Source organism: Buteo buteo, chromosome 7 (assembly GCF_964188355.1).
Source record: "Buteo buteo chromosome 7, bButBut1.hap1.1, whole genome shotgun sequence".
Classification (NCBI taxonomy): Eukaryota; Metazoa; Chordata; class Aves; order Accipitriformes; family Accipitridae; genus Buteo; species Buteo buteo.
In genome coordinates this window covers 10531889-10558671 of record NC_134177.1, presented here as the reverse complement: position 1 = coordinate 10558671, position 26783 = coordinate 10531889, and the positions used below count along the sequence as shown (strand labels likewise).

The following is a 26783-nucleotide window of genomic DNA, read 5'->3' as shown; positions in this document are numbered from 1 at the left end:
GCGCAAGCCCACCAGACCCAGACCCCTCGGCTGACTGGACCAACGCTGGACCCAAGACTGGTGAAATCTTTCTCTTCCTTTCTGTCTCTCTGCCTTGCTTCCTCTTTCTCTCTCCTTTTCCACAATCCCTACACCTCATCCCTTTAGCCATAAACCGTTGACCAAGTCTGGGACTCGGAGCGGATCCAGCTGCCCCCGGGCTCCTCTCTGAGAAGGAGTCTAGAAAGCAAGGGGGTCTGCTCCCAACCTCCTGACCCAACAGGAGGGGTCTCCTTATTGTCTTCCCTGAACTGACTCCCAAATAAGCAAGGTCTGTAGTATATGTTTGGTGATATAGGGCTAGCACATTACACAGTTTACTGACATAATTTCATGCCAATTCTTGCTGTGACCAAATAGAAGTTTAGTTTTGTGAGTTAAAGGATCCCTGGTGTCGTTTCACCTTAATCCTGACCTGGGAATTGGCAAACCTGAGTCATTGTCCTGAGAAACTGGGATGTGACAGACCCTTAAAGGCTGCTGGATGTCTCAAATTCTCTTTCTTTGCAAGGTTTAATGGCAGATGGAGGATCAGTCAGTCATTTTTCCTTTTAAGGCAAAAACCCTCCATGTGTAAGTCACACCATAGGCTGTCCCACAAAGGTCTTGAATCTAGTGGAGAAACGCTTTTGCATCAGAGTGTCTAGAAGAAAAAAAAGAAGTATTTTTTTTTAAAGCACCAATTTGAGGAAGATAACAAGGGTGAAGAGAGAAAGGTTTCTATGAAGTTAACTCTCACTAGTAAGATGACAAGACACTTGGAGACTACACTTTCTTTTGTACATCCATGGCTGTGGCCATTGCATGCCAAAAATGCAGGGGTATGCATGGCTGAAGTTTATCAGCCACAGCAACACTCACACTCCTGGGCTTTCCCAGCTAGCCACAAAATGTCACAAAACCTGCACTTCCTTTTTTCTGCAAGTCCTACTGCCCAAGAAGTTGGTAGATCCCAAGTATTTTATTAAATTATAATTTAATTGGCTCAGTTTCCTATTTAACTCTTTTTTCAAAATTTTACAAAGGAGTAGGTTGCACTTCCCACATGCAGGAACAAAATAAATGGCTGTTGGGAAAAAGGAAGGTAGTCAATCTGAGTCAGAAAATCTGTGCAGATAGAGACACAGATCTTGGTTTTGAACCTCAGCTTTGCTGGGGCTTCCCTATACCCCAGAAAATTGTGAAGAATATGATTCATGAGTCCAGCCAATGTTTAACCTCATTCATTTTGCCATGGATGACATTTTTTCATCTCCTCATGGAAAATGAATTTATATTTCAAACAAATGATGATGTTCACAATCTGCTCATGGAAAAAATAATAATGAGAAAAGTACTGAAATTATTAATCTAAAGCAGCTTTCAAAATATGGCAAGCTTCCACAACAAAATTTAAAATGTTGCTAGTCCAACCTATCCAATACATCACTAGGTTCATCACGGTGCCTCTATCTGTGTACATGCACATTAAGCATATTACTGGTGTCAGTGAGAAAATTATTATTTTCTGCATTTCAGTTTTATTACTTTGCTCTTTCAAACATCTGCGTATGCAATCTGGTGATCCTGCTTGACTTTGCAAGCCCCAAAAGCCGTGCTTGCAGGGTGCCTTCACCAAGATCAGATTTGCAATATAAATGTTTGCAGCTTCCATTAGTTCTACTGTTCAAAGGGTAAACTCCTCCACCACCTCTGTAGCTCTTCCCAATGTTCAATTGTAAACTACATAAAATGCTGCCATCTTGTGTTTAGAGACAAATTAAACATGCTGAAAGTTTTTAAAATCTGGATTTCAGAAGACAAAAGTAGGATCTATGCTGTCAGCATGTTATGTTGAGGAAGAATGAAGTGCATGAGATATGGAAAAGTTGTAGCTTCACTTAATAATTTAGTTTCTAAATCTCATCCGTTGAAGAATAACTCAGAGATTTAGAATGGTCTGACTATTTTGTGCAAGATGTGTTTTGTATATATCAAATTACAAGTAAGGCTGTAATCAGAATGGCACACAGTTGGCATTCATAGAGTAAGGACACCCTGGAACAATTAGGCCTTGATGTTTTGAGGATGCTTCGTGTGCATTGCCAACTTGGCAAGAATACTCAAGGTCCATCAGAGAGAAAAAGAACATTCTTGAGATAACAAGCAGGATAATTGGACCTAAGAAATGTAGGATGTGGCTGATAAAAAGAAACATCCTGTTCCAGAAGGCGTCAAAGGCTGGATGATTGTCAAAGAAGCATGAACTGGGGGAAAGGTAAAGGTGGCAGGGGAAGATCACGACCTCCGACTCCATTCCAGGCTGGAAGAACTTGCCCCCCTGCAAGGAGCATGTGTGCTAATCTACATAGCGAGCGAGGCTAATTTGAATAGGACTGGCCAATAGTAGATAAGATGGTGACTGCTTAACCAATGAATGTAAATTTAAGTGGGTTTTTACTAATCATGTAACAGAATAAATACATTGTTTTTCTTTGGTGTGCTGTGCTAGCTTTGTGGAATTACCACCTAGCACCCACCTTTGCACAAATATGAAATAAATAATGTCTCTCCTGGGTGTGAGATTATAGGCTCGTTGCACACTGGGAAATGAATCTGCTTTTCAGACAACAATCTTTAGAGCAAGTGCTGAACGCACCACCTCTTGCAGTCAGGTTCGAGGGACCATGCTTTTTCCCCAAGCTGATCTGGCATCCGTGTAACCTACTGCAACCACTCAGTCCTTGGTGTGAGAGGTCACCATGCCAAATTAAAAAAAGCAACAGCGGAACAAGCAGAGATTACTTGCATACCAAGAATGTTCTTTATGTAAGAAACTGTGTTAACGCTTCGAAATTCAGAGAACACATAAGACATGTTAAAAACTACCACTATTACAACTGAAAGCTTGTGTATTCCTCTTGTGAAAAAGCACGGTTGCTTTGCTATTTGTAAACAGCAACTAGATATACTTATTTTGACTAAGTGCTACTGTTCGAGGTTTTTTTAATTTCTCTATGTAAGTAATATTAAAATCACGGTCATGTGAAATACTATTTTGGAAATGCTTTATTGTATTCTATCAGTATCACAGTTTATCTGAACATTATTGTTAACCTAGGTTTAGTACATCAGTGTGACTGAGGCAAACAAGGTGACCTTGGGGATTCACTCTCCTTTTCTTTCTGCGTTACAAGATCCAGCTCATTATGGAAAATAAGAACGGCCAGACGAGGCCTGACCAAAGGCCCAGCTCCCCTCGTGCCCCGTCCCCTCAGGAGCACGGCACTGAGGCGGAGCCGCGCAGGGAGGTTTCGCAAGGCCCCGCACAGGGCTGACCTGCAAACCTGCGAAGTCTGAGGGAGCGGGACCCATCGTGCCTGCTTTCTGCTCACGAGAGGGTGGAATGTGCTGGTCCCACAACAACCTGAACCTCTTCCATGTACACGATTCAGTTTTGAGCTGGGGAGCTGGGCCTGGGCACAGGGACGTTGCGATATCCGAGGATCCCCGTGCCGTTCCCAACCACCCTCACGTTTCGTCTCTCCGCTCTGTTACAACCCCGGCTGTCATTCCCGAAGGAAAGTGGTCAGCTCGGAGCCCACGCTTCCACAAACGTAGACAGGAGTCCTCCGGCAGCGTGCATCCCTTCACGTTTACACGAATTTTATTTGATCTGCTGCTTTATTGACCGGTTTCTCGGTGTCATCCGACCCCTGCCGCCTTCTCCCGCCTCTGCCCCCACCAGTCAGCCATTTCACCCCCTCTCCCACACCGCTCGGGAGGGAGCACACGACCTCCCCTTCCTCCTCCTCCCCCGTGTCCCCCTTCCACCCCGAGCGCTTTCCCTCCCCGCCCGGCGGCTCCTCCTCGCCGCGGCCCGCCTCAGCACGCCCCTGCCGCGGCAGCCACTGGCGGCCGGCCTGGCGCGCACACCCTCCGTCCCGCCGCCCCCCGCGCTCCCCAACATGGCGCTGGTGCTGGCGGCCCAGCGGGGCCGCTGCTGCCTCTGGGCGCTGCGGCGTCAGTGAGTGCGGGGCGGGGGGAGGTGGCAGACGGCGCGCCGGGACCCGCGGCCCTTCGGGGGCGGCGGGCGCTGCCTCTGCGGTCCCCTCGCTTTCCCCCGGGGGTGGCCGGCTCGCCCCCTCGCTTCCCTCTTTCCCCTCTCGCCGCTGGGGCGGCGGGCTGCGGGGGCCGACGGGGGCGGCGGAGGCGGGGGGTCGCGCCCGGGAGGGAGCCGGCGGCGGCTGTCGGGCCTGGCGCGGGGTGTGTGTGAGGGGGAAGGCTTCCTAAAGCCGAGCCTGGAGCCGGGCTGCCCGAGGGAGGACGGGGGAAGGGGCTCTGCGCCTCGGGAGGAGCGAGGGAGCTGGGCCGCCGAGGATGGCGCCTGTGTGTGTGGGGGGGTGCGGGTACCCCGAGCTCCTCTGTGGAAAGAAAGAGCAAAAAGACTCACCCGGAGTTTCAAGCATAGTTTTAGCGGTTGGGACAGGTTCCACGAACGTCAACTTGTTATCTGCATGTGTTCATATATCCCGGGTGCTCGGGGTTTGGTAACGGTCGCTGACTGCGCGCAGTAGCCACCCCCCCGCTGCCTTGTAATCCTGAGCAGAAGTAGTTAGTGACCGTGACAGCTGCTTATTAGAAGTTTAGGAGATGCACTAGTTTCCTCAGTAGTTATTGAAACCGAGCATTGGGTTGTCTGGTGTCAAGGATGTCTCATGTCTCTTTGTCTGATATCGCTTATGAATTGCTGGACTTGATCCAAGATTCCAAAGTTGATTTATATGTCAATTAAAACACTTCTAAGAGTTTACTTTTACAGTTTCTTACAGCCACTTAGCCTTTGCTGTCTGATTTCTTCAGCACTAGTCATCTGAGGTTTAACTTTTCATTTCTGAAATTCTTCATAGGGCTTCTTTCTTGCTATCTTTCACATTTTTCTCTCTTGCACCTTTTCTTTATACAAACAACTCCCATTTCCTTTTTAAACTTTTCTGTTTTATGGTTGTTTAAGTCTTCTTTCCCAAATACTTCAAGTTGTAATAAATGCCAGATGTTGTCTGTTCTGTCCACTAAAAGAGTTGTTTGGGGTTTTTTTAAACAAATATGTTGACTGTTTTGATTTGAATGCTGCTAAAAAAGCAAGGGGATGATTTCTGTTGTGTTTAAATGAAAACACTTAAGGAGAGATCTGGTGAAGTTTGTACAACCTTCCTTGTTGTACTTGAATGTGTTCTGTGTAAATAGCTGTATCAAAAGCTTCAGACCTGTTCTAGTGCTGTCCTTCTCTCACCTGAAGATAAAAGTAGTTCAGTTGCCACTTTTGCATATGCTTTTGTAACACTTCTGTGTGTTTATAATTGTACAGGCGATGGAATCAAGTACAAAGATTTGTGAAATGGGCCTCAACGATAGGTATGAAATTTAACTTCTTTAGCTACTAGGTTTAATTGCTTGTGTAACGGGGATGGTTTTACAATTAGTTTTAGACCATTAGTTGCTCAAAAACTGGAGGGTTTTTTTCATAAATATTGCATATTTGTGTAGTTTTTGAAAACAGTAGTTTGTAGCTGACCTAACAGAAATCATCTTTAATGTGTAAACAACATTTTGAATAATTTTATCTGTCATATTTAGGTATACTCAATGAAAACTGTTTATTTTTGTGACGTTTTCCTCTGAGTCCTTTTCTGATACAAATGTTGGAAAGTCTGTGAGAATTGTTTTTAGGCATAATGGTATTTAAAAAATGTATGAAGGAAAGTGAAAAGTATTTAGCAAGATGATTTAAACTGACCCTATTGTCATGTTGTCTAAAAAGTTATGTTTTAGAATTCAGAGATATATTTTCATTTTATTAGTTAGTTTTAAGCTATTTAGTTCTGCCTGTGAGGTCTCTGGCTGTGCTGGCCTTGTATTTCTATCATGTTTTAACTGCTGTCATGAGGCATAATAGAAGCTTGTATGTCACTGTTAAAAAAAAAAAAACCAACAAAAAACTTCATACCTTGTTATTTCTTTGAGACTGTGTATCACTGGGGAATAGTGCTCTTCAAACAAATGTGAATCATTTCTGGGGGGGTGGCACAGGTGTTAATTGTTTACTAGCTGGTCCAGAAAGTACACAGTAAAAATATAAGCATCAACTTTTACGTTCAAGTGTTGTTTTAGGGTTAGAATATATTTCTTGGATTCTAAAAAGAAAAAAAAGACCCAAATTAAACATACTTCTGCATAGGGACTCTAAGGAAAAAATTCCAAGACTGGCATGGAAATGCTTTTGGATGAATCATGTGTTTTTTCATTATTGGAAGAAATGCATAAACACTATAAATGATGAAAAAGAAATCTGAATTTAAAATTGCTTTATTTCCAGGAAAGTTTTTGAGCATGTATTTCTTTTAGAAGTTGCTTACTGTGCTTCATGCTTTTAAACAGGCGGTCACAACATAGGGAAGATTCTTATTGCAAACCGAGGAGAAATTGCATGCAGAGTGATGCGAACAGCAAAGAAAATGGGTGTGAAGTCTGTAGCAGTTTATAGTGAAGCAGACAGAAATTCCATGCATGTAGCAATGGTGAAGTATATTCATTGAGTTTGTGATTAATGTTCATTCACAACAGTATTTCTCATTAATTAGTTCAATGTGAAAGTAGATCTGTGTGCTAGTGCAGTTGATTTTCACCTCTGTAGAGTTACTTCCAAGTTTTCCTTGAATCAATGAAAAGTTTGCCTAGTCTGTCTCAGCATCTGACAACTTTGCAGGGAGTGCCTTAAAGTTTGGTGCTCTAACTCCAGAGTAGCCACTGGGAGTTAGAGAATGGACTCTGATTTTGGGAAGAAAGTCAGAATTTGTTTCAGCCACTTGAATCTCTCCATGAAGAGAGGCAGTGATTTAAACTGTTGCATGCTTAGCAGTCTGATAAACAATACAATTAGCTCAGAAATTCAGTTAAAATTGCTTTTTATTATCTAATAAATAGTATCTGTTATATGTAATTTTTCTGTAACAGGCAGATGAAGCATATTGCATTGGTCCAGCACCCTCACAGCAGAGTTACTTGGCCATGGAAAAAATAATGCAGGTGGCCAAGGTCTCAGCAGCACAGGTAAGTAGATCATGACCTTAAATCTTCTGTTACTTCCATGTTCTTTAGTTCTTTATTTTTACCCATGGTGTTTCCATCTTGTGTTTCCTTAGCACTCTACTGAAGTTCAGGGTTTTCTAAGCTAAACTGATATAAAAATAGGCTGGTAACATTATTCTGTTTTAGGCTATTCATCCAGGTTATGGTTTCCTCTCAGAAAACACAGAGTTTGCAGAATTGTGCAAGCAAGAGGGAATCATCTTCATAGGTCCGCCTTCATCTGCTATCAGAGATATGGGTATTAAGAGGTATCTATTTCTGATTTGTTCCTTGGTTATGCAGTTTACAGTTTGGCAAAGCTAATTTTGTTAACAAATGACCAGTTGCTCCATAATTATTTTATTCTGTCAGTTTTCATTGTCTTATATTTTTATGGCTTTCTTCAAAGGAATAAGCTCCAGGTTTATAGATGTGGGATTCCTATAGACGTAGAAACAATCAAGATTGTTCAGTTATTAGGGTTTTGGTAATTAAATACCTAACTGGTTCTAGTTTTCCAGAATTGGGCCATTGCAGCGTTGTATAGGTAAGGGTTCAGCAGTCAGATTGGATGTCTTGTATATTGGTCAAAAGAACAGTGGAAAAGAAACACCATATCATCAGGGATTATTGTGGCTCGGGTAGAATGGGGTGTTAAGTTTTGCTCATCACAGAGGATCTTGTTCTTAGTTACTTAGATCAAAGAAATGTTTCCAGGGTATGAAGTGTAAATCAAGAATATGGAAATAAGGTTATTACTAACACATGAACTGTGTAAGATTAATTTCAGAAAATTAATTTTTTATCACTTCCTAATGTGAGAGTAAATTACCTCTGTAATTTAACTAGTTTTGCATGCATGTTTGAAGTTAACAGTTGTTACGCTTGGGTGTTTTATGTGTGGTGCGAATCCAGCCTCTAGTTTTGGCAGGATACAGTGTTGTAATTTGAAGATGTTAGGTTTTGATCTCTGTAATGTGGGTCAAAAGATAGGAAAGAACAGTAAGCCTGAAACTGACTACTGCTTTTATGTGAAGGGCTTGGAGAAAAAAAATCCCTATTTGAAGCATTTGAATAATTACAATCCAATCGTATGTAACCCACTTAAGTAAGTAGTCCTTTTCAGGTCAGTGGAACTACTTTTGTGAAGAGAGTTAACATTGGGAACATATACACATTTGGAGCTTAAAGTAAGAAAAACTATTATTACAATTCTAAACATAAAACTGTTCTGTCAAAGTACTTCCAAAGCTATAATGTCGGCTGCTGGCGTTCCTGTTGTTGAAGGTTATCATGGAGAAGATCAATCAGATGAGTGTCTAAAGGAACATGCCAAGAGAATAGGATATCCAGTAATGATTAAAGCTGTTCGTGGAGGTGGAGGAAAGGTAAAGGAACTAATGTGTTCATCACATGGTATAAAGTTCTCATGTCTCGGTATCTGTAACTGACTATTCTAAAAGAAATCTGAAAACAAAACTGGAAAACTACTTTTTGCTAGAATTTACTATTAATGTCCAATCTAGCACTGTGAAATCTCATTTCCTTTCGTTGTGCAGTCAGGCACAAGATAAGTAGCTGGTATATATTGGAAGAGTTTTGTTTACGTCAGTGGATGTCCAGTTATTCATATAAGCAGAAATGTTGTCCTGTGGATTTGTTTGTGTGAAATTAGGTGACTTTGAATTGTTACTTTGTGATGGCTTGTGTGACTTTTTTTGCTAGCAGTTTTAAATGTTGCATAAGAAGTGATTAGAAATACCATTTAAGTATTTGGTGTCTAGACAGTTTTTAATGTATGGTGAATTGCCTCTCTAAATCTGATTTTACTCTGAAATAAATTTCTATAAAAATGTCATGATTGAGAATTCTAATTATTTCCAAAATAGCTATATTTGTTTTGTAATGAAATCAGTTTTTCTCTGCCATCCTTGGAAAATTTCTGTGATATTTAAGAGTAAAATTCAATTCTCTACTGATCCATATCAGTGGAATGATAATATCTGTTTTTTACGCTTCTTATGGCACTTTCAGTGGGACTTAGTAGGATTATATTCCTGGAAGTTGATACACAATTTTGCTAAAGTTCAAGAAAGAAGGGAAAAGTGTTATCGTTAAGCTCATTTCTTGCTGTTTGTGTGCAACAAGGATTTTTGTGTACCATGTATTTAGACATTTAGATACGCTTTTTTTCCTGTATTTTAGGGCATGAGAATTGCTCACTCAGAAAAGGAGTTTCTGGACCAACTAGAATCAGCTAGGAGAGAAGCAAAGAAGTCTTTCAATGATGATGCAGTGCTGATTGAGAAATTCGTAGATAATCCAAGGTGAGAAATAGATGTTTTAATATAAACACTTTAATGTTTATTCTACTGTTAAATAAACATAACTGTTTTAGTAGTAGGATGAAAATTGGTCTTGTATGTTTTATTTGTACTATGGCAGGTTTTAATTTAGTAAAAATTATTTATAATGTATTGAATTTCTTGCAGTGACTTTGTTTTGAATTATAAGAATTAAAATACCTCTGTTAGGGAGACATGGCAGTGACATTTAATGACATTGATATTCCTCTTTGAGTGAGCTTTCTAAACTTGATTTACATCTAGAAAAAATTAAATCACTTTATAATACTTAAACTACAGACATGAGTCAAGCTGTCATGGTGTTTCTGCTGCCCTCAGGTGTCCTAAACTAGTTATTTAATCTTTCTCTATTTTGATATTTAAAACAGAAGTGATAGTCTTTAGCTCATGCCTGACCTGTGAAACTGAGCTAATATATTTTTTATAAAGAACTTCTCACAGAGGTCTATTTGATACTCTTGTTCTTTACATCTGTTTTTCTTGAAGCATCACTGTAAAGAAAGCATTTATTCTAAAGAAACCAAGGGCCTGCTTATGCTGTTAGATGGGCGTGAGAAAAATCTCATTAAATTCCTGAGGAATTTCTTTTGCCAGCATCAGAGAATTATCAGAATGGTGACAGATTTTTGTTAGTTTTATACATAGAATGTCTGCCACCTCGTACTTGTCCTTTGAAATGGTGTGTTGAAATAAACAATGTTATTCCTGAGCCAGGGCTGCTGCCTCTTGTGAATTGCTGCACAGTAAATTATGAGGAAAATCATCATTATCAAATAATAGCAAAGTGGTTTTATTTTTATTATAATAAAATAACTAATAAAGAGGTAGCATCTTTTAGATACAGGTCATTGTAGATGTAGATACATTTAGATACATATGACCTATGAGGTTTCACTGCAGTAGCTGGCATTTAGAATCCTGTTTCATTTAGGAGATTGAGGAAGTCTAAAACAGTTGAAATCCTGCATAATAGCAGCCTCATTTCTACATTTTTGGCTATTTGAGGGCAGACACTTAAACCTGTAAGAAGTCTTACTGAAGTGTACAGGACTATGTACAAGTTCAAAGTCTGTTTGGGTGAAGTCAAGTTGCAGGATTGGGGCTTTACTGAAATATGTGAAAACATTTATTGTTATGGAACAGGCATGTTGAAGTCCAAGTATTTGGTGACCAGCATGGCAATGCAGTGTATTTGTTTGAAAGAGACTGCAGTGTGCAAAGAAGACATCAGAAGATCATTGAAGAGGCACCAGGGGTAAGCAGAAAGTTCTTATAAATGTTTTTATGAACTGACATATTTTTAAAGTAATTGCTAACCCCCATTGAATTTATTTAGTGGGCAGTAATTTATTTGTAATTCTTAGTACCTGTTTTAATTTTGCTGCAGAAAATGTTCTAATTGAAAAAATTACTTTCTTTAGGAAAATGATTCTCAGGGAAAAATTACGTAGATTTCAGGTATAATATTGGTAAGGATTTCACTACAGTTGCTAAATACCGCAAGATATTCATGCATAGTGGGTATAATATCACCAAAGTTCAAAATAATTTATAATCTTTTGTGTTATTATTATTTACAGCCAGGAATTAATCCAGAAGTTCGAAGGAGACTTGGAGAAGCTGCTGTCAAAGCAGCTAAAGCAGTGAATTATGTGGGAGCAGGTAAGTCTGTGGAGGTATGACTGCTCCAGAGCTATGCTTTTAACTTAGTAAGAGTTTAAGCCACAAGGCAAATGGCATCTGATTGTTTTAGAGTATGACACATAAACCCCAGTTTTTTTGAGGTTTAAGCAAGTAATCGCATGTTTAATTCTGGTGTAATTACAAATTCAAATTGGCATACCTGGTCTGAGCTCAAGACCAGTGGGAGCTGAATAATAGAAAGAAAAAATTTCAGAGCAGATAATCAACTAGATTGTTTTTGGAAACTGAGTATTATGAATGAAAGTTTGAGCAGAGCAAGGGAAAAATAATTTCTCTTTCAGCATACAAAGAATACTTTATATTCAAACAGTAAAGCCTTTAAAAGAAAAGCACAACTCACTGTCTGTAAAGTCCACACTATTTCCCAGGTGAAAAATAACCTGCTAAAATTATTTGTGACTTTCTTTTCTCACTGCTTTCTTTGGATACTTATTTGTAAAAAATAATTACACACCCTGTACATACACAATGCTTTAAGGAGTCCTGATGCACTTTTTACAGCTCTAAGGAAATGCAGCTCTTGCTGTAGAGGAGAATGGCTGCTAAACAGCGCAAGATATGTAAATGTGCAAGAAAACAACCCTTCTGTTTACAGACCACAATTGTGTGACCCTTTAAGATAATTTGTGTAGAATTTAATGAAATTCAGTGTATCTGATTTAGAAATAATAGTCTTGTCCTGGCGTAAATGAATTAAGTGTCTTAGGTGTCCATTCTGAAAAAGTCTTGTTTTGGTGAAGTGCCCTTTTACTAAATACTTCAGGAACAGTGGAATTTATTATGGACTCCAAACATAATTTTTACTTCATGGAGATGAATACCAGACTGCAAGTAGAGCATCCAGTTACAGAGATGATCACTGGAACAGACTTGGTGGAATGGCAACTTAGGGTAAGTGTTAATTGATTTTACGTGTAGAGTTCCTCTTGACTGGTGAATAGTGCTCTTCAGTATTGCCTATGAGAGACCAGATAGGTTTTCAGATCCTCATCTCCTATTCAGCTAGTACAGTAGAGTTTCCTTTGCTCCAAAGGAACATCTTGTATTACTGTATTTGATTGTAGAGCATTGTGTAGGTGCTCTGAATTCCAACAAAATCATTTTCTAGTTGTGTAGAGAAAAAAAAACATTTTGTAAAGTATATTTAGAGAGGTTATAGAGAATGTGGAAAGTAGGAGGAGTAGGGTCCTGATCTTTCCCTTGCCATGCTGAATATTTTTTAACACTCTAGTTCAGATGTATCTCTGGCCCAAAAATCATTCTTGGATCAGGCTGTAGGAGGAAAGCTTCATAAAAAACATGTGTCTGGTGTTATACCAGTGTAGTCACATTCTAAAATAAATGTATAGTTGTGTGGACTTGAAATAGGCTATTTCCTCACACACCCAATTTGCAGAGATTACTCACATGTTTGAATGACAACAGGAAGTTTTGGACCTTAGGGAGCTGGAAATGAAAAACAATTCTGGTTAGTTAAATCCAGAAGTGAGGACAGCAGCACACATTAAGCTTAAGTAGACAGGGTGCGGGGCATGTTTAGTGTAACCAGAAGGAAAATTAAAATGGCAAATGCTGATACAAAAAGGAGAAACTTGGCTTTCTGATCTGGGAATGGAAATTGAACATTGAGTGCTGAGTTGGAGCAGGGATCAAACAATACTGGAAGAAAGATAAGATGAAAAGGTTCAGTGGCCTTGGCATGTGGCTTAATGAGTCAATAGATAAAAATGTCTTACAAGTTCTTGGAGAGGTTATTTTTGTGAATCTGTATAGTATTACTCTTTCTTTGAAGACTGTTATATTCTGCTGTCTCTGCTGAAATCCATAGTTTGGTGGCAGAAAGCAGAGTGTGGAAAACCCCTGACACTTCGGAAGAAGATGAAATGTTGCTGCAGATTTTTTAATAGGAACTTGTATTTTCCCGTGTAGATGGAAATTGTGTAGCTTCCTGGTAAAGGGTCTCCTCTGTGCTTAACTGCAGCAGACTTATTATTTTATCCCCAAAAGCCCCGTTTTTTCAGTCTCAAACTGGTGTGTTGCTGGTGTTTTTTGGTATTCCTGTATTTGTAATGTGAATTCCTTTGAGTAATAAAATGATGTTTCCTTCCCTGTTAAAGTTTCTTAAATTGTTAGAAATCCCCTTAGAGAAACATTCCCTTAAATGTACAGGTCCCACAGTATACAGAAGAATCAACAGCATACGTCAGTAGTGCTGGCTGCCAGTAATCCATTTTATCATCTCCTTTTGGAGCAATTTTTCTCTAATAAAATCATGTGTTAGTGTCGTGGTTTAACCCCAACCAGCAACTAAGCACCATGCAGCTGCTCACTCACTTCCCCCCCACCCAGTGGGATGGGGGAGAAAATCAGGGAAAAAAAGTAAAACTTGTGGGTTGAGATAAGAACAGTTTAATAGAACAGAAAAGAAGAAACTAATAACGATAATACTAATAAAATGACAATAGTCATAATAAAAGGGTTGGAATATGCAAGTGATGCACAATGCAATTGCTCAGCACCCACCAGTCAACACCCAGTTAGTCCCCAAGCGGTGATCCTTCCACCACCCCCACTCCCCCCAGTCTATATACTAGATGTGACTTCACACGGTATGGAATACCCCTTTGGCCACTTTGGGTCAGCTGCCCTGGCTGTGTCCCCTCCCAACTTCTTGTGCCCCTCCAGCCTTCTTGTTGGCTGGGCATCAGAAGCTGAAAAATCCTTGACTTTAGACTAAACACTATTAGCAACAACTGAAAACATCAGTGTTATCAACATTCTTCTCATACCTAACTCAAAAAACATAGCACTATACCAACTACGAGGAATACAATTAACTCTATCCCAGCTGAAATGAGGACAGTTAGTTGACCAGTCTTTAACTTAATAATTTAATTATTTTTTGACATAACCAGTAGAAAAAAAATTAGACTGTTTTTCCATCATGTTTTAGCTGTGTGAAATATTAGGAGGTCAAATTACACAAAAATAATTCAAAATCCTTTGGTGACTCCCAGAGAAGAAGAAGGAGTAACTTTGGAATTAGCCTTTTATGACCTACCATGTGTTTTCTGCTTGTGCTTTTTTAATGTACTCAACCCACAATGTTCATGCTTAGAAGAAAGATATTTAATATTTCATACATTGGCACTCCAGAACATTGATCCCACATTAAAGAAAAAAACTATTGTTTTCAGGTTGCAGCAGGAGAGAAGATTCCCCTAATGCAGGAAGACATCGTGCTCCAGGGCCATGCATTTGAAGCTAGAATATATGCTGAAGACCCTAATAATAACTTTATGCCAGGGGCTGGACCATTGCTGCACTTAACCACCCCACCACCTGATAGCTTCACCAGAATAGAAACTGGAGTCAGACAAGGTAAAACTGAAGACAGTGGTGTAACCAGAAATACTTAACATCAAAAGCTTTTCTTTGTAAGCATTTCCCTCTTGGCTTAAATAAGTTTGTCTGACGGTGTTATAAAAACAGATCTTTGCAGAATTATTCTTCCTTGTGATTGTCCTGTACTTTTGGTCAATCACTGAATATTTTATTTACCTCTTTATTTACATATGTCCAAATTATTGTCCATTGGATCATGCTGATTATATTCTCATCACAATTTATCAATCCTGCATTCTGATTGCAACAGAGAACTGAATTTGAGTAATGTTACCTCTACAAAAGTCTGTACTGAACTTGTCCTTGGAATTGAAATGCCAGGTCACATCATTAAAGATTCATGTTCTTTAAGAACAGAGAGAAATGTGGCCATCAATTGTGTAAGAGTTTAATGCTATGTGGTGTGCAGTACTATGCATTACCAACTTTGAGAAATACTGGCTTAGTGTTACAGCGTTTTTTTAATATATTTTAGGTGATGAGGTTTCTGTTCATTATGATCCAATGATTGCAAAGCTAGTTGTTTGGGCTGAGGATCGTCAAGCAGCACTGAGAAAGTTGCGATACAGTTTGCATCAATATAATGTAAGTAGAAGGAACGCAGTATGTTTTCAGATCTTGAGCTGACTTTGTGAACATCTTGAGCTAACAAAATATGGATAAAATATTACAGTAAAACAAAAGTGGTTTCTAAGAGGGAGCCGGCATTGCCACTACCACTTCAGATTCATTATTTGTTTGTAGAAGCTTTGTTTTTTCCTAATGTGCATACTTTTTCCTTTGGTGGAGTGAGTAGAGATAAGTGTAAAGTCCAGTTTTACACAGAGATTTTTCTTAAGTTTGCAATATCTTCAGTGGGATGATGCAGCTAGGACTTTGTAGAAGACTAAGGCTAAACAACACCATTTTCAATTGTATGAGCGTTCTCAAACTTAAACGAATTTGTAGGTGGAATTTGTGTCAGACAACGTTTGCTTGTAATTTCTAATTTATAAAAACAGTTAAATTTAGACTATACATGTGGTAAAGAAATATGGAGAATTTTTAATGCTCTCAGTTCTTTTTAAGAAATGGTCCCTTTTTCCCCTATGTAAAACTACAGGTGTTGTTCTATTTTCAAAAGTGGAACTCGGAAGGTTTGACTTGAGATGAGAATGAATATTATTTGTGCAGAATTAATTTACACTTTTAAATCAACAACATAAACATGATTGAGGTACTGAAAATGTTTGGCCCACTATTATTTTAGCTACAAATTAAGATTACGGCAAGTGAAAGAGATAAAAGAATTCCCTGGAGTTTTTTCAGAATTTTCTTAGTAGTTCCGTCAATAAATGTTGACGGTACAATATAGTTACCAGTTTCACTGTTTCTCTAAAATAGTTATTTCTATTTTCATGTTGTTTGCTTAGGTATTTTTCAGTACAGGAAATGGATAGTATCTAGTAAATTTATAAAAGTCACTCTTCCCATTTGTTACTATTAAAAGATAAAATATGGAATATCTGAAACTATTGTAACTCATTTTTATATGAGGTACTTTTCATATTAGGAATGTTCTTTTAAATACTCAGAGCATGATTTTCTGAAACAGTAAGTTTTTTTTCCTAAATTACCCCCCATTACTATTGCTGGGAAACTTTCTTTGATTCCACAGTGGACAAATGTAACGTTCTGAAAACAGAGTGCTTTTGAGAAGGTTACTCTTGGTTTTTTTGTTGGTTTGTTTTTTTTTTTTTTCTTATTAAAAGCAATGATTTCATCGGTAATAAATCAGACCAGTTGAATTAATTACATTTTATTGATAACCTTTGTGTTTTGATATTGCTTTCTGAAGAAAGATTCATCTATCATCTATGCATAAGTTGAGCAGAAAGCTGTATATTCATTCCTAACTTCATTTCAATTTGGCAATATGCTTCTTTTTCTTTACAGATTGTAGGATTAAGCACCAACATTGATTTCTTACTGAGCCTGTCGGGACACCCACAGTTTGAGGCTGGAAATGTGCACACTAATTTCATTCCTCAACACCATGATGAACTATTTCCAACCAAAAAGGCAACCCCACATGAAGTTATGTGTCAGGCAGCTCTAGGACTCATACTGAAAGAGAAAATGCTAACAGATGCTTTTAGAGATCAGTCAGATGGTAAGGATCATTCTTCTTTTGTTTTGTTTTATTTTACTTGTGACTGGATGAGACAGTGCTGTGAGCTCATGTGCAATTATTTAATTTGCACGCTCTCTTTTTGCCTTACTTTGTGCCTGCTCAGGGTTCTGCATTCTGGCATCTGTCAGATATTTACACACAGAGCAGACTATAACTCTTGTTAAGGGACAGGTATCGAATATATCACCACCGTAACGTACAGACTGCTTCCCACAGCACTTTAGATAGGCACTAGCTGAAAGACCTTGGGATTCATAATCAGTGTCACCATGTACTCTTTGCTCTATACAAGCATAAACAGTGAGTATCTGTCACTATTATTCCTACAGTTGGCCCAAGGTCTTCAGAGATAAAATTGACTCTGCTAGGATTGGGAGAGGCAGTAGAGTTTAAGGAAATGAACAGGCCTCCAGGAGCTGAACATTCTTGAGTTCCAACACTGTTAATGGCTATACCAGTGGGGCATGTGATTGCTGTTAAGAAAAACTTCATTATAAATCCAATATATGCTGCCAACAACCTCATTAATTTTCTTTCTTCCTCCACTTTAACTCTTCTGGAAACATGGGAGAGAGGGATTGGAAAGATTCCCATACACTATTGCCTTGCTTCAAGAGATGATAAACTAATCGGGCAATATCCGATAGCTGTATATCTGATCCATTCTCAGAAACACCAAGTAATAGAAAACCCCTCAATCTTCCCAGGCAATTTGCTGCCATGTTTGACTACTCTTACACTTGGAACCTTCACCTAAAGGTTAATCTGAATCTGCTGTGTTGCAGCTGAATTCCCATACTTTCTTGTCTGTTCAAGGATGTGTTCACGGAGAGCAGTCAACATCCTTCTTAGTAAGCGCTGTTGTTAGTGTCATGTCTTCTGTAGGTTACACAGCATCAGTTTATTCAGTGTTGAAGCTTGAGTGAGGGATTGTCACTATCTATTAAGTGGTTCCCCAGTCTTCTATGTTCAGTATAAATATATGATGGTAGTAATAGTAGGACAGTGATTTTATGGTGTAAGTTCTCGGTATTGTGTGTTGCCAAAGTAGAATGAAAGTAACATATTTGTATATTTTGTGTTTTAGATAAATTCTCACCATTTGCATCCAGCACTGGTAGAAGAATAAATATATGTTATACTAGAAAACTGTCTCTGCTGGATGGGGAAAACAGTAAGTTAAAGAAGTGTGTGGAGGGAGAGGAGGTACTTACTGGATAAAATTACTTCAACTGGTGCTTGAAAATTCAGGCTAAGAAAGAGCGAATAGAAGCACTATGTTTTATGCAATTTAAGCTGGGAATTCACAGAATTGCATGCTTAATCCACAATGTTAGATCTTGAGGAGATATGAACCAAATTCAAATGACAGTACTAATGTTCATCATTCAAATGAAGAAGGTTGAGATTTTTAAAAGAGCTGAGTGCCATTGACTTTTTTTTTTTACTTCACTTTGGTGTGAAAGTGCTGAGCGCTTTTTCCCATCAAAAACCTGTTTTCTGTCCAGCTAACTTAATACAGATTTCAGAGCATAACTTCAGGTGTTCATCTGTGAAAAACAAATTGTCTAGAATTCTGCAGAATTCTAGTTCTAGAATAATGAAGTCTGCAGTGTGTACTAAGCTAATCTGAAAATACTTGTTCTTTTCTTAGTATTGGTGGGTCTCTGGTTTTTTTTAATCAAGAAAGATAGACTAAACATTGTTTATATGTCATTATTTTCTAGATGCTATAATTAAATCTACTCACATATACATATTTTGTTTTATTGAACAGTTGTGGATGTAGCTGTAAGTTACAATCAAGAAGGGTCATACAAAATGCAGGTACAAGTCCAATTTTTTCAGATATTTTGTTAGATAAAAAAAGAATCAGTTTCTTGTAGACTTCTCTTGGTATTAACTGTTCCTGAAGTTGCTTGGTAATTACTGATACAGGATTCTATTTTTGGTTTGTTTGCAGCTGTTGTTGTAGACTATTATTTTGGCCTGAAATTATCTTTGCTAGATGCTGGATTAGCATGGAAGAGCTACTAAAATGCTTCTGAAAATAAGGCTAAGAAAAGTATTTGTTTTTCCAGTACTTAAAGATCTTGCTCTTTATCCTTCTCTTCCTTAATTTGTCTTTCTAAAACATTGGAAGTTACAATTAAATCTGCATTTAAAAAGACTTTTTTTCCACAGGACTTCTGCTTTTTCTGTGCATGAGATGGATCTCCTGTGGGATAAATAAAAGCTTTCTAGAGCACTATCTGTAAGATAACACTTTTTGTATTTTGAAGATGGAAATTGGAAAGTGATTACCAAATGAGATGAGGAATGATGAGAGTAGTAAATCTTCTGGTTAAATAATTGAATGATACCCCATAGAATTGGCTTCTTTCTCTGTCTATGCTACAGAGATCCTATAGGATACAACTCAAGATGCTTTAAACATATTTTTGTGTGTGCATGTGTGATAGTCTCCAATTGTGTTGCTTATAGGGGTTGTTTTTTGCTGAGTGTTGAACTTCCTTCTTGCATAATCTGGAGTCAAATGGGTTTTGTCTCTGATTTGGCACCCAGAATGATCGCATGCTTGAGAATGTGGTCTTTCTGTAGTTCAGCTTCTTGTTTCCAATATTCAGAAAAGGGGAATTAATGAGAATAAGTCAGTATTTATGAACTGCTTAGACTGTATAGAGATGAGCATACTAGAAAAATAGTGAGAAGATTATTGTGCTTTCATGTGTATGACCACATGTTGGGTAACTTAAACCCTTATTTCTACTATACGAATATTGAGATAACCCACATCCCTCAGGTAATACTCAGGTTATTTTGAGTGTATTGATTACATACATAATGCAGGAAAGCTTGTACGCTTTAGGCTTATCTCATATAAGTAATGTCAGCAAAAAATAAAAAGAGGCTGGAAGGAATGCAGAGTGGGGCCTTTTGGGGATGGGAAGTGCAACTGGGGAGAATGTAGAGTCCCAGGGAAGAAGGAAGAATGGGGGTTGAGATGGAAATGGAGAGAAGCTGGAGATAAGGGATGGAGAAATAGAATCGGGAGCTGATTATGCGGAGGACAGTGCCTCTGGAGTGCTACAAAACCTGTCCTGAGGCCAATCTGCTAGAGCAGGTTGCTGGGCCATGGAACTGGCAAGCACTCACAGCGCTGCCAAGGGTATTGCCCTAATTTGTGCCCCTGCTCAGGATACTAATCAAACAAATTATTTTTTTCTCAGGGATCAGTATCAGATCAACAGTGTCCTTTCAATACATGTTATAAGGTCTTCATTCAGTGGAAAAGTAGTATGCAACTATATAAATGAAGACTGAATTTTATCTCTAGTCGTAACATCCTGAAAGACCAGCAAGTCTCTGATTCTTTGCTCAGTGATGTTAGACTTAGAACTAAAAATATCAGTTAAATGTAATGCTCTTATATTCATATTCTTACTGTCTGTGTATTCTGAAGTTGTGGCAGAGATGCAGTTTCCGTTGATGTAGATGAAAGGGTTATCTACAAATAAATGACCTTTCCATTTGGTCTTTCTTTTGCAGCTTTGGTGTCGAATTGACACTGTTCCCATTACTGCTCTCCTCTACTCCTTTGTAGGTTTACTGAATATATTTTAGGTTTTATATTATAAGCTTCCAAGACTGAGGAAGTTACCTGTCTTTTGGATAGCATCGTAGAATCTTATGACGTCAGCTGAATAGTATGGATTTTTCAGTTTGAAGAAAGTGAAGATGCTAGGACAGATTAAAAATACTGGATTATAGTAGCATGACTAAACTGAATATTCTGGGTTTTTTTAGTTTTTGCTGAGAAATAGTATACCTTTGTGTTTTGCTGAGTGCTATTGCATAGCTGATGATAAAAATTGTCCTGGGAGAGCATATTAGCTAATCTTCTGAGCTGATTGCACTGGATACAGAATACAGTCTGTTAACTGAAAAATAAAGGATACATAAGATTTTAAAAGATTTTTTTTTTTAATTCCACAATTATCTATAAAGAATCACAGGTTATGAGTGTATACTACAAATACTAACTTTTGGTTTATTGCTCATGAAGGGTTAGCCTTTGTCCTTATAAAAGCATTTAACTTTCAGATTCAAGATGAAACGTTCCTGATATCTGGAGAGATCTTCAATGAAGGTGATTCAGTTTATTTGAGGTCTTCAGTAAATGGAACCGTGTGTAAGTCCAAATTGGTCATTTTGGACAACACCATTTATCTCTTCTTTCCGGTAAAGTTCCTTTCTTTATTATCACAAGTATAAAATTTCAGAGTTTTATCCATGTAAATGAACAATATAAATTGCAAGAGAATGTGAAAGAGAATCATGATTTCAAGTCCTAATGTTGGCCCATAATGTTTTGATACTTGTTTGATTTATAGCTATAATTGCAAGTTAGTTGCTTATGGCCAGTGAGTGAGAAAATGAATTCCTTTTAGAAAGATAAAATACAATTAGGTGAATCAGAGTTGCAAATGATGGTTTGGGAGAGGGGAACACAAAATATTAAAATGGTCAAGTATCTAAGTTTGTCATAGAACAATAGCAGTTACTTCAAACTGACAATTATTTGAAAGTGCTTGTAACTGATATTTTTATTTCAGTTACATTTATTAAATTAAATTATAAGAAAGAAATCAGCATTGGTCTGGGGAAGGGTAACTTCAGCTAATATTAAAAAATTGGAATTAGGAGTTACCATGGCGTTGTCTGCATTGCATGAGTAATGGCATTTGAAAGAAGAGGTACCCCGATTTGCATTATTAGGCTGGTAATTTTTTATTTGCAGTTAAAAAGATTACAGGGCCTTAAAGTAACTCAATAAAAATGTAATCTAGATAGGTGAATTATTATGTATTGGTTTCAATAATTAACCTCTAGCTCTGAGCCCCTTAAGACTTTCAGCAGAATGCAGTGAAAACTTTGCTGGCAAAGCCCAGTTTTCTTGTGGTATCAGAGTGGAGTCTGCATTGGGGGATCTAGAAGAAATCACAGGAGTTTTAGGATGTGGGTAGGATGTGGGGGAGAACAAGTCTTTGGGAAACTCTGGGTAGCAAGTCTGAGAGGAATTAGGCGATTTTGAATAACAGTGAGAATTTTTCACTAAACTTAGCACTGAATCCATTTTATTGTAAATTATGAAACACTCATATTGACAATGCTTGACAATGAAGATGCCAACATCTTTCTTACTTGTTGCAGCAGCCTGCCTACCCCTTCTGCAAACAGCCTTTACGTGTTTTCTAAAACCTTCTGTGCTGTTGCTGCGTGAATAGGGAAGGTGTGGGTTTGGTACAAAGGTCCATACGGAGTCTCTTTCACAGAGGTAGTTCCTTCCTTGCTGATCCTTAGCAGCAGCAGGTGTGGCTTTTAAGGACTTAGACATCAGCAAAGTAGTAAGCATGCCATAAGCAAGTCCTTTTACTGCCCTGACCTCAGTAGTCTGCCACCCTAAACAGTTGACTGGTTTGCCTAAAGCTGGATCAGTTCTTTCCCTGTATGTCAGCATGTGTACTAGTGGTATTATTTTATGTTGTTAGCTCATATGTCATTGTTTTTATTTCTGTAGGAAGGTAGCGCTCAGATTGGCCTTCCTGTACCCAAGTACTTATCTGCAGTGAGTTCAGTGGTAATGCAAAGTGGTGCTGTAGCGCCCATGACAGGCACAGTTGAAAAGGTAATTATAATAATATGGGTGGGAAATTGATTCTCCAATATATATCCAAGTTCACTCTTCCAGAAATGATGCTTGCTTCTGTGCTGCCAGGAAATAATCAGGGCCAGAAATGTCAGTGCTGTGTGACTTCTCCCAATTGGAAAAAGCCCTGTTTACTCTGAGTTTTCAGCAGCCACCCAGGAGTTTTTCAGGCTTCTAGTCTTCTTTTTCTAGAGCTCTGAAAGATCTGAATATTTAACTAATCCTAGTGCTTAAATAATTTTTTCTTCATCTTAATTACTTTCTAAGTTGAAGTTCCCTGAAGTGTTACAGGCTGTTTGATCCATTTCATCTAACCAAAAGAGTGAGATGCTAGATGCACTTGCAAAAAAAAAAAGAAATACTCAGAAGTGCCTTTTTTGTTAAGCTGTTTCGCTGCTTCTGTTTCTGGTTTTGTTTCTTTTTTGTTAGCTCACCAAGTCTTGTGTATTTCTCTGTACAGTGACAAAATTTCAACAGAAAAGAGATTTCCAGGAGAGTTTAGTAGTTAAAGGATTCTGCTAGCAATAAAAAGGCGTGAACCCTTTCAGAGGGTGGAGTACATTGAACGTGGATCTCTTACATACTGAGTGAACGCTCTAAATCAGAATTATGGTAGGACAACTAGGTGGCTCCTGCAATCTTCTTTCTGGATTTTGTTTTAAAAACAGCTTTAGGGATTGGCTCCAGGAAGAGGTTCTGTACTTTCTCTTTCAAAATACAAGCTCTTAAGCCCAGAAAGGGTGGAATATACATTGTCTCTTCTAGTGTTTCTTCCTTGATACAAAAATGGCTTCCTGGTCATCCTTTTAGCTATAACTGAACCTCTTTCTATAGCCTCTGACTTCTTCCCTTGAGTATTATCTAGAGAACTTAGGTACCCAGTTCAACAATAATAAAGATATTATGAGGCTGTTTTACAAAACCACACTCAGTGGATTGTGCTAGCCAAGATCCAGCTGATGATTTTTAGTGGTACAGACATGCATGATTTTTCCCAATTTTCTCTTGAATTGTAGGTGTTTGTGAAAGCAGGGGATAAGGTTAAGATTGGAGACCCTCTAATGGTTATGATAGCTATGAAAATGGAGGTAAGTGACGTACAAAAGGTTTTAATTACTGAGAAAATAAAAATGTGGTCAGAATGTAATAATTTTTATTGAAGTGTGGTGCAGAGTGTAGCTTGCAGATGTCAGTATCCCTTCATATGCTGTGAAAAAAGTGTTGTGTCTGACTAGATTTTAGAGGATTATATTTGCTGTTATTTTATTAACAAATGATGATTATATAATCCATGGTATTCTGCAGATGTTTTAACATTCATTTGGTTAGCTTTGCCAATCCTTCTCTCCCTTCCCCTCCTTTCACTTTTCTAGCAGAAAATTGTCTAGGTGTATCTTCTGCTCACTGTTTCTGATACAAGCATATGTAATGTCTGCAGTTACTTCATGCAGAAATTTAGCTAATGGTGACTTTGTAAATATGCCCACGATTTTTTTTTTGTTTATAATATTTTTGTTATTATTTACATAAAGTTTTACCAAGAGTACACTAAAAATTATTTGTAATTGTCCACGTGGCGTTCAGTGGACTAGCATTTTGGCCATTATATCTTGTCACATGGCTTGACCATGGCTCAGTTTGTTTGAACTATAGTTTTTATAGCCTGAACTGGTTTGGTTTGGCTGTTAGTTTATTTTGAATACCAGTTTGTGGTAGCAGAATTAACATTGTTGAGAAAATTTACCTTTCTTTTATCATGCCCTTTTCTAAACTACACTAAAATTACATGAAATACAACTGCACGCTAAAAAAAATTACACCCCAAATTATTTGCAATTGGATACTGAATGCTTGTGGCTCTCCAGCTGATACCTCAGACTGATATCATCTGATTTGTTCTTTTTTTTTTTTTTTTGCAGTGCTATTGAAATATAAAATGTAAGATGTAAAAAGCAAACTATTATTTAAATGAATCCTTGCTTAGATGTAAGGATTTAATATCTGGTATTAAGTGTTTTGATATTAGACTAACCCTATGTAGAAAACTACCAAGAAACAAAACTTCAGTGGAAAACTAACCTGATACAATAACAAGTAGACCAGTTTGGGGACTGGTATGTAAACATGCTATTCCTTTACTGCCACTAGTAGCTGTATTTGTATTTCATCTGCATTTTGCCAAATACCTGTTCAATAAAGACCCCTCCTAGCCAGTGAACAAAAATATCTTTAGTAAATCTGCACATTCCTCTTAAAGGAATAAATCTGCTGTATGATTAACATTTTGGACTAAAACTGTATTATTTCTGCCTGGTATTTATAATAATAACAGAAAGTATTGGTGAAGTAAAATGACATTCAGTTGTTCATACTTCAAAATATAACATTATACAGCATTTTTGTCCCCAGTATACTTAAAAATACTAAATAAATATTGATAAGAAAGTAAAACTTGAAAAAGGACTGGGATAACATTTTAAAAGGAGGTTTAAAATAAATATACATGTGTCGGAGGAAGTAATTAAGTGTGTTCTGTTCTAATTGCACCAAAGAGTAATATTAGCATTTGCTGGGGAGGGGGGGCACCTGAGAGAGGGAGAGAGCAGGAAAAATAAGTACTCTGCTGCTTCACTATTGATCTGTTTCTATGCAGCATACCATAAGGGCTCCAAAGGCAGGAGTGATTAAAAAGGTTAATTTCCAAGAAGGTGCCCAGGCCAATAGACACGCTCCGCTAGTTGAATTTGTGGATGAAGAGGCCGAGTCAAAATAAAATTCAAGGAGGGTGCATTTTATTTTTTCTACTTTGCTGATTTTCTCTCAGGAGAAGATTTCTTCATATTTTCAGCAAACTGTTTTGTATAATAGAGTGGGGAATTGGTTTCCTCTGCACTTTCTGCATAGTTTGACTGTAAATTATGCTGACTTTACTGAAATCTGGGTATCACTATACTGTAATCGTATATATAACTCGTGGACCTACGTGATTGTTGTTCAGTGGTTACGTTTGCCTGTGAAAAGGCATTAGACTGGAAAAAGATGTGGAACTCTTAGTAAGGACTGTAAGTTACAGACTGCTAGGGTTCTTCTGCCTACTTTTTCATTCACCGCTGCCTTTTTTCTGTGAGATGCGAGAGGTTTGATTTGAAGGAAATCTGAAAGGTGACAATTGTTTTATGAATTAATTTCTGTGGCAAAACTCCTGCTTGTGGTTATGTTTTTGCCTGAATATGAAATTCAGGATTGTTCCTTAGCTCAGGACCCCTCTCAGTCATTTTTGGTGCATCTTTTTTCCCATTTACCTCAATGAGTAGTAAAAATTTGCATTTCAAAAATTATTTTAATATACCTTGAAATATCCAATACAAAGCATTTTTCAAATACATATTAGCATTTGCTACGCTAATCAAAGTTGGAACATAATTGCTTTCCAAAAATATAATTTGATCTTTAAACATGAAGTAGTAGCTCAGAAAGATGATAAGCTTATTTAATACTTTTAAAAGTGTGCCAAAATAAAATACTGACTTAAAAATCCTCATTACTTTTCTTATATTGTTCATGTTCTAGTATATCACTTATTGGCTGGAATGAAGTATACCAAAGTCTTTATAACAACATGAAATGTTACTAAAAATAATAGATTATTTTTTTTTTGTATCTGCAGTATTGCAGAAGGGAAAATTGGTAGGTTTTTTGATGGGCAAAGAAAATATTTCTTAAACACAGCATACTGATCATTTGCCATAAATTTATTTTAACTTGTTTAAAAAGCACCTCAGAGAAACAGGAAAAGGAAAAGAAAAATACGTTTTAATTGTTGTAAACTTGCAAAATCTTTTCGCCTTTTAGTTAAGGTAAAGTTCTGCTTGTCATATGAACTTTTTATATACTAATTTAAGATGATAGTATTGTTTATACTGCAGAAAGGAATAAACACAGATGCTGCAGTGATCCTAACCTTGTAGTTACATCTGTGCAAATGGATCCTTGTACTTACCTGAAATCTCATTTCTAAATCAATATACAATGTCATGGGGAATTCTCTGATCTGATTCCTGTAACTGTGCAGCCTTGCCTGCAATGCAGACAAAAATTGTAAAAAAAGTAATGGCTCTGGATGGTCTGTATGTTAAAAGCATACAGTAACACTTTTAAATTTTCCTTGTAATCCAATAGCCACCTAACAAAAAAACTACACTTCACTGATCGTCTTGTACAATATTGCCACAGTGATTTTTATTTACTGCAAAATAAAAATTAAGCTTAATTTTGAAAA

At 37.7% G+C, this 26783-nt stretch overlaps 1 protein-coding gene and 1 long non-coding RNA gene across 3 annotated transcripts in view; one reads left to right on the top strand and one right to left on the bottom strand.

Moving 5' to 3' along the window:
- LOC142032631 (uncharacterized) overlaps positions 1 to 5245 on the bottom strand; it is a 15074-nt gene extending 9829 nt beyond the window's left edge. Inside the window, exon 1 of the long non-coding RNA XR_012650929.1 lies at positions 4472 to 5245. This is a non-coding gene — a long non-coding RNA (uncharacterized LOC142032631). The remainder of the gene's footprint in view (positions 1 to 4471) is intronic.
- On the top strand, positions 3970 to 26783 carry MCCC1 (methylcrotonyl-CoA carboxylase subunit 1). 2 transcript variants are annotated; one of them, XM_075031474.1, is made up of 19 exons: positions 3970 to 4045; positions 5387 to 5433; positions 6457 to 6596; positions 7033 to 7128; positions 7294 to 7415; positions 8387 to 8534; positions 9352 to 9473; positions 10656 to 10767; positions 11093 to 11174; positions 11980 to 12107; positions 14414 to 14597; positions 15097 to 15206; positions 16557 to 16773; positions 17882 to 17968; positions 18572 to 18621; positions 20899 to 21036; positions 22376 to 22483; positions 23521 to 23592; positions 25158 to 26783. In XM_075031474.1, exons 1-19 carry the CDS (start codon positions 3987 to 3989, stop codon positions 25275 to 25277), a joined length of 2142 nt encoding a protein of 713 aa, XP_074887575.1. In that variant the 5' UTR covers positions 3970 to 3986; the 3' UTR covers positions 25278 to 26783. The 2 variants fall into 2 exon arrangements, with proteins under 2 accessions (XP_074887575.1, XP_074887576.1); XM_075031475.1 differs by lacking the exons at positions 22376 to 22483; positions 23521 to 23592; positions 25158 to 26783 and adding an exon at positions 18979 to 19048.